Source organism: Priapulus caudatus, unplaced genomic scaffold, assembly GCF_000485595.1.
Source record: "Priapulus caudatus unplaced genomic scaffold, Priapulus_caudatus-5.0.1 Scaffold526, whole genome shotgun sequence".
Taxonomy (NCBI): domain Eukaryota; kingdom Metazoa; phylum Priapulida; class Priapulimorpha; order Priapulimorphida; family Priapulidae; genus Priapulus; species Priapulus caudatus.
Genome location: NW_014577587.1, coordinates 313760 through 329281, shown reverse-complemented (window position 1 = coordinate 329281; position 15522 = coordinate 313760). Strand labels below are relative to the sequence as shown.

The 15522-nt window shown below is 38.2% G+C and overlaps 2 protein-coding genes across 2 annotated transcripts in view; one reads left to right on the top strand and one right to left on the bottom strand.

The window, feature by feature from the left end:
* The first annotated feature begins 172 nt into the window (after positions 1-172).
* LOC106811300 (T-cell immunomodulatory protein-like) lies at positions 173-11593 on the top strand. Its single transcript, XM_014814870.1, has 18 exons — positions 173-416; positions 2517-2592; positions 2919-3067; positions 4158-4212; positions 4367-4438; positions 4682-4794; positions 4953-5011; positions 5193-5280; positions 5696-5790; positions 7508-7665; positions 8013-8175; positions 8384-8495; positions 8667-8710; positions 8977-9055; positions 9258-9379; positions 9815-9897; positions 10472-10589; positions 11114-11593. Exons 1-18 carry the CDS (start codon positions 224-226, stop codon positions 11171-11173), a joined length of 1839 nt encoding a protein of 612 aa, XP_014670356.1. The 5' UTR covers positions 173-223; the 3' UTR covers positions 11174-11593.
* A 1749-nt stretch (positions 11594-13342) lies between these two features.
* LOC106811298 (tetratricopeptide repeat protein 38-like) overlaps positions 13343-15522 on the bottom strand; it is an 18805-nt gene continuing 16625 nt past the window's right edge. The window contains exons 12-15 of the mRNA XM_014814869.1: positions 15221-15410; positions 14971-15127; positions 14586-14659; positions 13343-14396 (exon numbers count right to left, since the gene is read on the bottom strand). Coding sequence (XP_014670355.1) covers positions 14306-14396; positions 14586-14659; positions 14971-15127; positions 15221-15410 — 512 coding nt within the window. The 3' untranslated portion in view covers positions 13343-14305. The remainder of the gene's footprint in view (positions 14397-14585; positions 14660-14970; positions 15128-15220; positions 15411-15522) is intronic.

Below are 15522 nucleotides of genomic sequence, written 5' to 3'. Positions count from 1 at the left end.
ACTTTCTTAGTTATGTAACAACATATGAACATAAACTAACAAAATATGCTTATATTTTAAAATTGTGTAGCAATAAAACTTAGGTATATATAGATTTCAATTAAATTTAAGAAGTACTGTGCTTTACTCTTTTGCCATTTTTGGTCCTCAGATGGCAGCATAGTTTGCTATGGAGAGACTCAGAGCGAATACGGCAGCCGTAAGAAAGATGTAACGAAAAAACATGAATGAAAAGAATATGATGAAGCTTTTCTGGTGTATAATTTTTATTATGGTTATTCCCTCAATATCAACAGCATCTACTGTTACAGACGTTTCTCAGGATGTGTATGGACGTGGAATAAATGGCCTCATAGCCGCGTTTGGCGATTTTAATGCCGATAAACTCACAGATGTGTTTCTAATAAAAGATTCAGGCAAGTGTTGAAGTGATACTCTACACTACTCTATCCTATCTCCATTGTTGCCACATGGGCTGTAGTACTAGAGCTAGTGATAGTCATGTCATGATAGCATGCCTACCTGACATACATGATCATGGTATACTATATACTGTTCTCAGGTACCTGCCAACTGATTTTAAGAGAGCGGGTTTAACCCCGGTTAGGCTGATAGTGATAGAGTCGCCCAGAGACTGATACAGTGATAGTACTGATAGAGGCTGGTAGAGTCGGTTAGGATAGGGTCTATGTCCCCCAGGTTACTGCCGGAACGTACCCTGGGTACGGTCCGGTATACCGGAACGTACCCTGGTAACTATATCTAGCTGATATGGTTAGGGTTAGTGTTAGGGTTAGTGTTAGGGTTAGGTTTAGGGATCGAGTAGGCGTAGGCGACTCCCTAGACTCGTTAGTGGAGTAGGCGAGGTACGGTCCGGCATATTAGATAGTAGTATTTAGTACCAGGGTACATTCCGGTATACCGGACTGTACCTAGGGTACCGTACGTTCCGGCAGTACCCTGGGGGACATAGACCCTATCAGCCCCGGTTAGGCCACTGTGTGACGCAGTCGCGTGCTTAATACTAAGTAATACTATAGTAATAGTAATAACATGCACCCGGAGACAAATTTATGAAAAAAGATGGTACAAAATGAAAATTGTGAAATCTGTATTGACACATTACAGTGTTGGTTACAGATCGAGTGGTTAGGCTTCGTACACTGTCCACTGAAGCCTGAAGGCTGTGAGTTCAAACCCCGGCTGGGGCAGTGAATTTTCTCAAGGTGTAAAAACCTGGCTCTCAACATTGGAGATTGAATCTCCCGTGGCTCGGATGACCACGTAAAATGGCGTTCCCGTCTCCAGTAATACTAATTAAGGCCAATGGGGATCGACGTAAAAAAACCACTGAGGGCGCAAAAAAACTCTGGCTGTGATCACCCTCAGTGCCATTCGGCTAAAGGCTAACTATCTGGCTTTACCCAAGCTATAGGTCACACCCATGGCTATAGCTATAGCCCTGCGTTATTATCCACGTAACCGTGGGCTACGCAGTAAACTATCCAGATCCAGATTACAAACGTGCTCTCTGTACGCTGTCTGAGATCTGTACGCTATCTGAGATCTGTACGCTATCTGAGGTCTGCGCGTTATGTGAGATCTGTATGCTGTGTGAGATATGTACGCTATCTGAGATCTGTATGCAGTCTGAGATCTGTACACTGTGTGAGATCTGTACGCTGTCTGAGATCTGTACACTGCATGAGATCTGAATGCTATCTGAGATCTGTAAACTGTGTGAGATCTGTACGCTATCTGAGATCTGTACACTGTCTGAGATCTGTACACTGTCTGATATCTGTATGCTGTCTGAGATCTCTACACTGTCTGAGATCTGTACACTGTCTGAGATCTGGACACTGTCTCATATCTGTATGCTGTCTGAGATCTGTATCTGACACAGGCTAGAGACTCACAAACACACGGGCAGATCACCAGATTTAGATGTATGCGTGTGCAACGCAGCAACAGTAATAGCCACGTGCGAGTGTAAAACAATTTTGATTTCTTTTCAAAATTGTGGAAAGCTGTAGGATAGGCAGTTAAAATCAGTAGTCGGTAGGCAGTAGTCAGCTTCTAGGTTACTGCACGAATCGGTAGGGTTGGCAGGTATGTTATATGCCCATTACACGCAATGCGATGTTGGAGTGCTCTCACACTGCTTTTTTTGCTTTTAAGTATTTTTAATCAGAAAGTTCAAAGTCACCAGTGCTGCATTAATGCCCACACCCTTCACACAGTTTGCAATTGGCTTGGATTGAACAGCTGACAGTGTTACGAATGTGGTATACGTAATCCACTATTTATGATGTGGGTGCTTAGATTGCAGCACCTTAAAGTCAACCGTGATTACGGTCATTACATGTGAATAACAGTGAGCGTGGATATTACCTTTTTGTAACCTAGCTTATAAATGTCTCAAACATGGTGTAAATTATCACGACATTTATGTTAGTAATTATTATATTATGTAAGTCACAATTTATATTGTCCATACTCATTTTCTGTTATAGGCAAAACTGTTGAAATTCTTCTGGCTGATAAAGTAGCCCCACTTCTGGTGAGCTCTTCCCTTGTGATAAAAGCAGAGTAAGTACAAAAATACTGAACATGAATAGTGAAATATGCATACATGTGGCTGTGATGGTTATAATCCCTATCACAACAAGAATAGAACAAGACTGAGTAAGGCATAAAGTTCTTATTGGTTAAGGAGTTAGATTTTGACATTGCAACAATAATTATAATGGTGATATAAATATTTTGCAATTGAATCAAATGGTAAAAGTTTATTAGTAAGAATTTCTAATGAAAGTAAAGATATATAGCGCCACTTGTACATTTTATGTTTCTTTTGTAGAGAAACTGCTGTGTTTACTTGAGTCTGATTGCACATTTACAACTTTCTTTTGCAGGGAGAATGCTCTTTTTACTTCTGTTGTGCCGGGTGACTTTGATGGGGATTCAAAAATGGATGTTCTAGTCACACTAGTACCAGAACATCATCAGACCAAGAATCCACCTGTTAATGTCAGCATATATTGGGGCAACCTTATTTCCATTGGTAATTGATTACATTTTCATAAATCCTGTATTATGGTGTTGATGCTGGTAATTGCTACAGTAAAAGCATTGAAAGCTATACTGTTAAGGTCAGTATATGTAGTCATGATAAAGTTTGTATTGATATATATATATATATATAATACAATAATATATATATAGATCAGGAGTAGATAATAGGGAGGAGTGTGACATTCAATAAACAAAGGGAAATTCGTCATTTACTAGCCTTATAATACCTACGATTTACTACGCGTAACTCATCCAACTTGAGCTCAAATCGGACACAGTACATTCGCCAATCATCGTGCGAAATCGTCGTTCCTCGTAGACACCCGAATCCGGAGATACAGCCTAAAACGTACGACACGTTCTCCATTCTTTGGCCATCATCCAACGCCATTGCGCGCCTATAATTCAGACAAAAGGCAGCAACACTGCCGCGCAGTCGCTGTGTTTGCTCTCTCGGGTAGCTGAATGTGGCGTTGTGCTCGCGGGGAGATTGGAGATCGACGCAACACTCGACGAGCTAATCATGCGTTGGCGTGCTGTGCGTGAAGGCATGCCAGCTATGTACAAAGGTGGCCTGTGTAGTTGTGTACCGGGTCAAAGGTTATCTCGCGAGTGTGATGCCTAATCTCCAACCCACGCCACATGCCTTGCTCAGTTAGCAATAGCGCGTTAGGTAGCTGCCTTTTGTTTGAATATAGGCGCGCAATGGCGTTGGATTGATGGCAAAGAACGGAGAATCGTGTCGTACGTTTTAGGCTGTATTCTCCGGATTGCGGGTGTCTACGAGGAAACGATTTCGCACGATGATTGGCGAATGTACTGTGTCTGATTTGAGCTCAAGTTGGATGAGTTACGCGTAGTAAATCGTAGGTATTATAAGACTAGTAAATGACGAATTTCCCTTGTTTATTGATGTCACACTCCTCCCTATTATCTACTCCTGATATATATATATAAATATATATATATATATATACATACATATAAGCATGAATTATATAGCCATTTCACTTTTGCTACAATATGCTAAAGGCTTATAGAAATGTATAAATTTAAATGTTTACAAACTTTTTTTATAGATGGGAATCCAATGAAACTGGAAGACCAGCTAAGAGATCAACCACTAGTCATGGAGTAAGGTTAATTTGCATTACTTATACATTATGTATCCAAATAAAATTACATATTTTAAATTTGGAAAATTGACCAACAATGTTTTGCCAATAATAATTTAAATATACATTTAGGTAAAATGTGAATTAAAAAATTATATCAATTTACATTTCAGTTATGATGCAGACATGATTCCTGATCTTTATGGTGAGAAGAGCACTGGAGGTCGGTTTCATTGGATTTATAGGTTTGTGATCATATCTACTATTTATTGGCTCTGTTTAATAATATCATCGTAGCACATGCATCTTTTAGTTAGCCTCACATCCCCTACATTTGTGTCAGTCAGATAAATTCAAATTCAGAAGGTTTGCAGGTGCTCACGAAAGTGAATGATATAGTCCTGCCTTTATTGTGCACAGTACCTTTGATGCTAAACATTGATTTTACTCTTGTGTTACTAAGTGTGATAACTTCTTGTATATTTTAGAACACGGAGCAAGTTTGTGGCTGAACACATCAAAAACTCTACCTTACATACTCACCCCCTCACATTTCCTCACTCGTGTGCTTTTGTGGATCTCAACAGTGACTTCACTGCTGGTAGGTATTAGGTTATCTATTAGTGGGTTTATCGTAGTGGCCCTAGACTAGTGTGGGCCTAGGTTGATTGTAGATGTGTGTATCTTGGTATTGCTGGTTGACAGAAGTTCTAATTGACCATTAAGAATATAATATCCTCTTGTCTTGTGTGATTACAGACTTGTTTGTAACAACAATGGATGGTGATAAATACATATTTGAAGTTTGGTACAACATGGTAAGTGTATTCATAAGTGTCTCATAAGTGTATCATAAGTGTATTCATAAGTGTCTCATTATTCTTAGAGCAGTTTGAAACTAGCATGACAAAAATGTGCATCTATAACAGTGTTTCCGCTCGTCGTTCAGATTGCAGAATGGTATGTATTTTATATATTTTTCCCCTTTTTTGATTTCAGAATGGAGTCTTGAGTTTTCAATACAACTATAGCTTCGATGCAAGTGTGCATTATGACCATGTTGGGCAGTCTAGTTTTGCTGATATTGGTTAGTATTGTTCATAGGGTCTATGTCTCCCAGGGTACTGCCAGAACGTACCCTGGTCACTATTTGATATGGTTAGGGTTAGGATTAGGGTTAGGGTTAGAGAGTAGGCGTAGGTGACTCCCTAGACTCGTTAGTGGAGGAGGCGAGGTACGGTCCGGCATATTAGATAGTACCAGGGTACGTTCCGGTATACCGGACCGTACCCAGTGTACGTTCCGGCAGTACCCTGGGCAACATAGACTCTCTCAGCATTAGTATTGTTAATGGCACAAGAGAGTATTTAGTAATTTTCTCTTAAGTTCTCTTACTTCCTCTTAATTTGTTGCACCATTTAGAAAATTTGTGTGTGTATTTTAATATATATATTATTCATATTTTACACTTCATGTAGAGACTGTACTTTTCATTAACACAGATGGTGATGGTAATCTGGAGCACATTCTACCTGTGTGTGGCCTAGCTTTCTGTAAAGACAGTGCCATCTATGTTTTCTCTTTTGCAAATTTGTCAGTAAGTACCAATTAAGATTGCTGATGTGTGAACTTAACTGGATCACACATTTATCATAAATAAGGATGAATGGTATCAAGGATTTGACGGCTCTAACCGCATAAAATTCTTATATTTAAGGACTAGTATTTAAAAAAAGAAACCCTACCCAATATTTCTCTGTGAGCCAGTTGATCTTTTGTAAACATTTAACCACAAACAATTTCATGGGTCTAGCATAAAGCTAATAAGGCTATCATGTTGTGGTGTTTTCAGGTTTAGAAAAGCAATATTATTACTGTTACGCATAGACGAGCTCATAGTAAATAGTAATTAATAGTCGAGAAACTTATTGGTAGGCATTCTACATGTGCAATACTGTGAAGGATGTTGTGTGCTATCCATTCCTGGTGACAGATAGGTCTGCCAATGTTATCCACAGTCAGGTCTGTGATAAGTGTGTAGCTTCCTTACATTGTTGCTGCAGCATAGCATTGCCAGGGACGTTGAAGACCAGGTACTGTTTGTCACTGGTGCACAGAGAATGAATGCACATCTGCAACTTGTTCGTTTCATTTTTTGTTGGAGTTCGGTTTGCATCTTGTGCTGCCCAGTTGTCTATGAAAGAAAACCATGCATCTTAAATCCTAAATCCTGCTCCTCAGGATGCATGTAATTATTCTACAAAGTTTAACATCACAGACTTAAATCCACTGCGATGGAGATTATACTAGGTGCAAATGTTGCAAAATAGCTGAATGTTGAATAAAGTTGCCATTACGTTTATGTACCTAGAACATTTGTCAGGAGCGTAACCTGTTACTGTGCCAGTGCATTACTGCTGCTATAGTGCATATGTTCATAGTGTACTATGGCTAGTGCAATGGCATTTCCTGTACCTGTGCAAGTGAATTTAAACTGACATTATTGTAATATACTGGTAAGGATCATGCTAGAGAAAGTGAGATACTTTGGACAACTGTAATGAGAAATGTGTCAGTAACCACGAGTTTTTTTAATCATTTTTGGGGCAAGGGATTTAATCTCCTTGCACTTATAAAGGTAGTTAAGTACGTGGCTTAAGCTGAATTGAGTAGAAATGTTTTATCAAGCACTCATACTGTATAAAATAGTATCAAATAAATATTTGCACTCATGTATAAAGAATATATAAGCAAGCGACATATAATGAATACGAATGTTATCAATTTACATTGTCTACATTACTTTTACGTTTAATTGGTTATGAGCATCTTGCACCATCTATGTGAATGAGACAATCACTGGCATGTAAAGTGGCAGTAATAATATGTGAATGCGAATAGGGTGGATTGCAGTTTACTCATCGCAACTTGATCTCTAATGTTTATAATAAATATAGGCATGAGTTGTATAGTATGATAAAGTACTATTTATAATACAATAATAGCATGAATATATGCACAGCTATATGTATAGGATATACATATATTTTCATGCTAATAGTTACTACCAACACAATGCTATGTCAGTTAAATTAGTATATAGTATATTATGTCAGTTATTTTTCAGTTTCTATGACAATTACTTACTCTTTTACTCTGTGTCCAATTTGGAATCTGAAAATATAATTTGAAGAATTGTGCTGTGATGGGTTTGGATAACCATAAAGCTATTAAAGCCTTGAAAATGTATGTGATATGCTCTGCATATACGCTCTTTGATAGACAATTAATTCTTTCCAATTATTCTACTCTAGTGGACACCATTGGTGTCAGAGTTCAACAAGGGTAAAGAGGCTTGGGGCTTTGCCAGGCCCACTGAACGATCAACTGGAGGAATGACCCTCAGGTTTGGAGACTTCAACTTGGATGGATATCCAGATGCTGTGACAATCCTGCAAAGTGAGATTGATGGGTGAGTGATTAGTGAGTTTGAGTTTCTCTAATAAACGAACTGTATTGCTAGATACTATGTAGACATCTATGCTGACATGTGGTGATGAATATAAATTGATATATGCTTATGTGAATGTAATATGTGATTACCTTGAGTATAGTGATCTCTATGTGTGCATGTGTGCCTCAAACTTAATTGGTATGCCGGACTGGAGGTTACCGTAGAAGGATACACCTGAAGTATCGTAGATGTGCATGATCTGTGCTATGGGATCGTTTTCCTGTTTAATGACTAGGTGTTGAGCAGCAGACAGATATAAGTCATTGCAATTCACAATGCCATGATTACTCGGTACCTTGTTTCAGAGAACTTGTTCAGCGAGCAGTGCTGCTGCTGAATGTTGAGTGCAGTAGCTCAGTGAGCAAATGCCAGCCAGTGGGGAGGACTCTCGAAGTGCAATGGGACATGAATCCTTTGATCAGCATTGACAGACCAGTCCTAGTTGCTTTCTATGACATATACGAAGACGTAAGTAATGTGGAGAGTTCTGATAATAAGCCGGAACTGCAGATAAAGATGACAGGAAGAATGTTTTATATATTGCAACGAGAAACGATGTAATTACAATGTAGTTCGTATTGAGAAACGATTTGGAGACTATTTCATTATTTGCTGTTTAGGCAAATAGGTATGAGTTAGGTGTGGTGTCAGTTCATCTGGTTATGATTTGTTATAGGGTGTGTTGGATATCTTGGTGGCAAATCATCAGTCATCTGAGGATAAGCCTGCACAGCTGCATGCATTGCTGAATGTCCTCACAGAAGATGCTTGTTTTCTCAAGGTTATAGGTACGTTGCATCCCTTTCTTGCAGGTCAAAATCCAGTTCACACGTATAGGAATTGTCAGACGCGTTTTCACTTGAAATGTCGCTCGTCATATTGGAAGAACTTACCTGCAGTTTAACCAGCGCAAAAGGTATTGCTTGTACTGTTTAGTAACCCATTTATTTTATTCCCAGTTCTGAGTGGGATGTGTAGGGACTGCCTACCTGGCTACAAAGTTGTAAGTTTCTGTATTATTGTATATAAAAGTGTACAGTGTCATTTAAACGAAATCTGGTCTATTATTGGTTTCAGCTAGTGGTTGCCTTGAGTTATTCATAAGAAGTTGCCTTAATTCATATTATAGAAATAATTTCTGCACAACACAACCCACTGATAATATGTATATTAATTGTTGCATGTTATTATTCAATATGCAAAAGTTTGTGATATTGCTATTTACAACATGGAAAATGTTTATTTCTATTGCGTATACTGGATATGTAGCCTTATGGAGTCAACCAGGCAGGCCCAGTGATAAAGTACGACACACGAAGGCCAGACGGATCTCTACAGACTAGTCGAGGTAACTTACCTACTATATGATGTATATTGCTTGCCATTACAGCCTTTCTGGGATTTCTCGTGATGTAGATTACATTTAAACAGGTCACATTATAAGTCTGGTGTAAAAATAAAAAATAAATATTCCATTGCCCCTATTTTCTAAGGTAGTTGAGCCTGTTTGAGTTGATATTTGCTGTAACTCAATTCTAATTTTGCTACAGCAACACAGCTGTCACAGTCTGCACACTTCGCTCTACAGTTGCCATACACGGTGTTTGGACTGGGGCAAACACCCAACTTTGTTGACACGATACGTGTTGGAATCCCACATCCTCAAGGCGAGGTAAACAGTTGCTCCTAGTACAGTCTGTCCACCAGTTTTACAATCCCATCCAGTATTATACTTTGCCGAGAAGCACAGAAAAGGCTTTCTGAAATAATGCATTATCTGTGATGTTCAAGTATAAGTTGATTGCATGAGCTGTGTGGACAGTCACGGACAATGTCTATTTAGATGTGCAATTGAACTACGTGCATATGCTAACTTTAAAAATATGCTTGGAATTACAACTAAACAACAGTACCAAGTACCACCTTTTTACCAGTTTATACGCATTAATTATAAACCTGATCATTATATACCTGATATGGTTGTTACATAGTAGATTTATGTTCAGTTCCAGGTGTTTTTTAATCTGGTGATTATACTGTCTTTGTCTTGAACCTTAGGCATCACAATAGAAAAATCTATATCTGTTACACCTTTATGTTCTTGTAGGATGTGAGGCAGCATGAGTGGACCACGATCATTCCTAATTCTCAAGTCATCATCATTCCTCATCCAAATAGCAATGCAGAGTAGTAAGTTTTCTCTTTAGTGGACGTCTTCATGCTCTTTTAATTAACTGTGTGTAATATCTTTGAGATTATTTGAATAAGTAATATTTGATCTTGTGGGAGATGAATCAGTAATGCTGTAGGGAATGTTGTGCTAAGCTGTGTAATCTAATCTATTAGAACACAAATATATCCTACAAATATATAATGGAAGTCAATGGGGCAACATGATCTGAATTATGGCTTTCCACATTACGAGTGTCTTTTTCTGGAATGCATTAACTTTCATCAAACGGTGGTATTGCTGTACTAATATCCGCCAAATGCTAATTGGGTAGACTCCTTTTAGCATGGAGAAATTATGTTAGTCCCAATTTGTTACATAGAGTTTAATAACTGTGTAGTACCCACCCAAGTAAACTTGTAGTATCTTTTATTACGTTTTGCTATTCGTCTGTACCTTAACTAGCTGATGTGTCTCATTTATAAACTTTAATTCCTGTTTTTTCCCTTATATCGTAAATTATGTAGTGATATATATATGTATATATATCAGGAGATTCTACGTATTTATTTATTTATTCATTCGTATTTTCAGCTGGGTAATCAAGCTGTTCGTGACTCCAAGTGAGCTGGTATTGATAACAGGTGCGTTACTGCTTGGCATCTGTGGATTCATTGCTGGCATCATTGGTGTGCTCCACTGGAGGGAAAAGGTAATAGACGAATGCTATTTTTGGTCTATTAATAACTATAATTGATTTTGAACAATTAGAATAGAATGTATCAGATGGGGTAGGAATGGAAAATCACAAAGCATATATGAAAGCAATAATTTCATTTATAATACAGTAGTAAATTTACATATTTACCAAATCATTCCCAACTTCAGATTTCATCTTTCTGCAGTTTACCTTGCCTTAGGTGTGATTTAACATGCTTTGTAAATTCAGAAAGCTTGCATTTTGGGAGACTTGGCAGTCATGCACAAGTTTTATAGTTTGTCTCATTCTTGTCTAATAGCTCGAAAGTGGTCATAGCATCTAGACTAGCATGTAATAATGCGTTTTTATTATAATGATAAAAAGTGATCACTTCTAAAGTAAATGTGTGCGCCATGACTGACGTATAGTGTCACATTTACATTGAACTTTAGTGTCACCAACATCCGTGTCTTTTATGCAGTCAGTTATTTCTCAAGACCGGGTTTACTATTACTAATACCAATTATTGCATATAGGTTGCAGATCGGAAGGAGAGGCTGCAGGAAGCTCATCGCTTTCACTTTGATGCCATGTGAGACCACACATTAATTTATTGCATTTGTTAAAATTGCATTTAGTGAAAGAATTGTCAAACGGATTTAGGAAAATTTAAATTGTAAACCAAGTAGAGATCTTCCTAGTGAATATATTACCAACTACACCATTGGTTTCACAGATCAATCAACCTGACCGTAACAGCATGGTGTTATTACACTGTTGTTGTTGTTGTTATAAGGCTTCAGATAATACTGAACAAAGTCCACTATTAATCATCTTTATATTTCTGTCCTGTTATGCTTGTTTGAATAGATGAGTACACTGAGCGTACACAGGGTACCAAAGCTGTTACTGGGCAGTATTTTTATATGGTGTACATGTGAAAAAATCAGATGCAGGTAATAGTGTATTATAATAATGATATTGTTTCTATATTATAATTCACTATTCTAACTGAATTGGCATTGATGTGATATTTATATATATATAAGTGTAATGTAACCTTTGTATTAAATCCTTCCCGCGCCTTCATACGCAATAGTGTACAGCTACAGGCGCATAGGGCGGTGCCTATCTCCGTTTCTGTAACCCTGGGGCCCCGCAGCTGCTTTCACAGTAAATGCTACAGTAGGGGGTTAGTCCACTGTAGCACTGCGAGTAACCTTTGTATATCTGTTCTAAAAAAACAGTGAACTTCAGCTATGCTATTTACGAATATTTCTTTGAGATGTTGAGACATTTTCACAAGCTGACTAGCTGGAAAATTTCAGAAGTAGATATTAGGGAATTCCCTATTATCTACTTCTGAAAATATCAAGAGCACATCATTTATTGATACTAGTTGATGCTGCGATACAGAGTGGACATCATCAACGTTTTCACGTGCAAAGTGCATGACTCAGGACTAAGGAATTGATTAGATCTCATTGTTGTTAGTTAAAATAACGAGCAATTCATTTACGTTCACGTTATTATTATCTCGGTAAATTAAACGCATGTGAATATATAACATAATATAAAGTGATTGGATTATGTTTGGTAATTTGGTTATATATGTCGCATAAAAAATTGCACGCCTTGAATATGAAACTATGGAATCTCTTCTGTACTATTCATGATTGTAAGTTTTATAGATACTGTTATTCGTTATATTCTAATTGGATAAAAGCAAATAAATTGAAAAGTTTATTAGTCACACATAATAGTTAACGAAAACCGTTGCCCAAGAGCCTGCTTTTAAATATGTGTGAAGAATTCCCTAGAATTGCATGTCTGGATTTGTTATAGTTGCCAGTTAAAAGCATATAATGGAGTACATGCTGGCAAGTCCATTACATGATGCATAGTAACAGTACGAGAGTATTATACACGTATAATACGTGTATAAGGCTTAACAAACGTACATCATGCAGCTTGGTTGCAGGATCAGTTTTTATAGCCAACGGTATGAAATACCTTACTTTGTATCAGCTAGGTGGTGCCCTATTAGTTTTCTTTGCTGGTGATGGAGCCCTGTCTTTGTGCGGATGTGAAAGTGTGAACCTATGTAATATTATTGGTTCCTGACAATGTTGACTACATTGATGTACTAGTTGAGATTTTTAACTGCTAACCTTAAAATTGCAAGTCATTACAATGTGGAGTCGGCTCAACTATGCCTACATGGGTATGCACCAACGTGTGCTCTCGTTTACATCTCGTTTCTCAAAATATCGTTTATCTAAATTTAATGACAATAATTGTTCGATGACAAATAATGGAGTAGGAGATACATACTCAATTTCTAGGTCAGTTCCGAGGCAGCTAGACTGCGCGGTTACTACAACCATTGCCAGCTTTGGCACGCGTAATCACATGTTAATGTGTGGGAGATATTTGTTAATTTATTTATGCAAGTGATATATATATATATGCCCATGCACCGCACGCACACACACACACAACACACACACACCCCACACACACACACACACACGAACGCGACACAACAACACACACACACACTGCACACACAAACACACACACACACACACACACACACACACACCACATCATCACACCCCCACACACACACACACACACACACACACACACACACACACACACACACACACACACACACACACACACACACATACATACAAGGTATGCGAAACGGCACGTGATGCATTGCAACAAACGTATGCGTTGCAATTTAAGGGATAGTATGCAGGTAATTTAAAAGCTATTATTTTCAAGAATAAAAATATCTCTAACATGCATACCAAAAGTCTTACCTAAGCTTTAAAACGAAAAAAATGTTCATGTCCAATGTGCTTTGATCGCAATCTTATTCTATAATGCGTAGATATACCGTAATATACTGATCCTAAAATGTATATGCTAATATATACACCAACGCCATACCTGTTTTCTACTGTAATATAATATTACTTCTATGATATACTTTACTAGCAGTGACTTAGCTAAGTTACTACGGATAATACGCAGAATTTCATTTGTCTCAATGTATAGGTTTTACGACGGAATAAACAACATACCAGCAACGCAATCTATTAGCCCCAGCACTAATATGATCTAGGTGATGAAATTATTTTTTGCATTAACGACTTTAAATTACATTATCCTGCATCACATTACCAGTGCACGGGCATGTCAGACGAGGCAGTTAGACAGCACGAGGTGACATAGAACGTACGCCCCTCGCCGTGAGTTGCTATCACCAAACACGCTTATTCTCGTTTTCCAGCTAAGTAGTAACCATTTCTTCTTCTTCTGGATTAACTCACTTAGCTTGGGTGTGCCAATGCAGACAAAAAACATTAAAACTATGGTATTTATATTCTGTGCCCCTCTTCTCGATAATACAACGTATACTGTACTTGTATACAGACTGACTGTAAACATTTCATTCAATTGTACTTGGACGTTTTATGGCAGCTAGATTTGCCGAATGCTAGTCCGATTAATCATAAATAGTGCTTAGATTCTCGTGAATTGTGCTCAGGACGTTTGTTCATAGTTTAACGCAGCATCAATAAAGTATACTATAATACCGTGATAGTAGGTATCGCGTGTGTACTTCCCTCCTAAAATGCTCGAATTTGTTGTAACTAAATAGCAATAGTAATGTTTAGCGCTCTCTACTTTAAAACTTTTTTATGCGTTAGTCAGTTATCATGTAAAGCCATGACACGCTCCATCAGCCGGTCTGTCATCGGTGAGTCTGGCTTGTACGCTTTGCGTTCTATCACCAGTGATCTGCAAGCGGCATAAACAAGGCTTAACCTCACACGGATACCTGCGGTGTAACAGTTGAAATGTTCGTATACTTATTAATGCTATATACTTAATAATGGTATATAATACTTAATACGATTATAAAAGGTAAGCGCACCCGAGCTCACTCGCCGCGTATTTGATCACACACACACACACACACACACGTACCTTGCGAGTCTTCGATGTTCAGGAGTGTTAGACCGTATCGCAGCATTTATGAGAAAGAGCTTGAAGACGTCTCTCTATATAATAGAACGCCACGTCTAGTTATCGTACTTTGCATTGACGTAAGACGCGTGGAAAATTGTTCTCCGTCTCCATTTTAGTAATAGGATGCAGTAACGCACATTCAATCGTATTAATATATTGCAAACTCATAGACATTGACAGTTAGTTGCTCTGCCGACAACAGTTACCTTCTACGGTTAATTAACGGGTTTATAAGCGCTAGTAAGCCTATATACTTACAGTGTTTATATTATTAGTCCATGCAGAGTAAGCCCATCAAATAATACGCGTATAAATAGTATATCTATGTATAAGCCCAGCTTACCTGCGCGTTGCTACCTCCAATATCAATGATACTGTATCTGTGTGGATTTAGAATTCGGACAGCATCACTGTATCGACCTTCCCCGTACGCAACCAAACTTCTCGTCATGGCTTTACCCACAGTTTCGAAGAGCTTGTGTTGCGTCCCCGTGCCCACCCTGCAATAAAACCATGCCATTAAATTATATGAGATTATCACAGACAAACATAATCTTGACAGAAGTCGCAAGGAAAGACCAATGTTAACGTACTCCATTACGTATGTTTTAATGGACCCGATTAGGTGATCAACGTCGCTGCTCTTCTTCGCACTAAGACATGCCATGAGTAGATGGCAATCGTTGAAGACACTCGTGTGCTCGTCCAGGCGCGGTCGGCATACTTCAGCTACGTCCTCCCAGCGCTCCTGCCCGACTGTCACACCTGCAGAATTCAACCATGCTGCGTAAACGCGCACACAATGTATATCAGAAGTAGATAATAGGGAATTTCCCTATTCCCTATTCCTAATTTCCCTATTATCTACTTCTGATATATATATATATATATATAT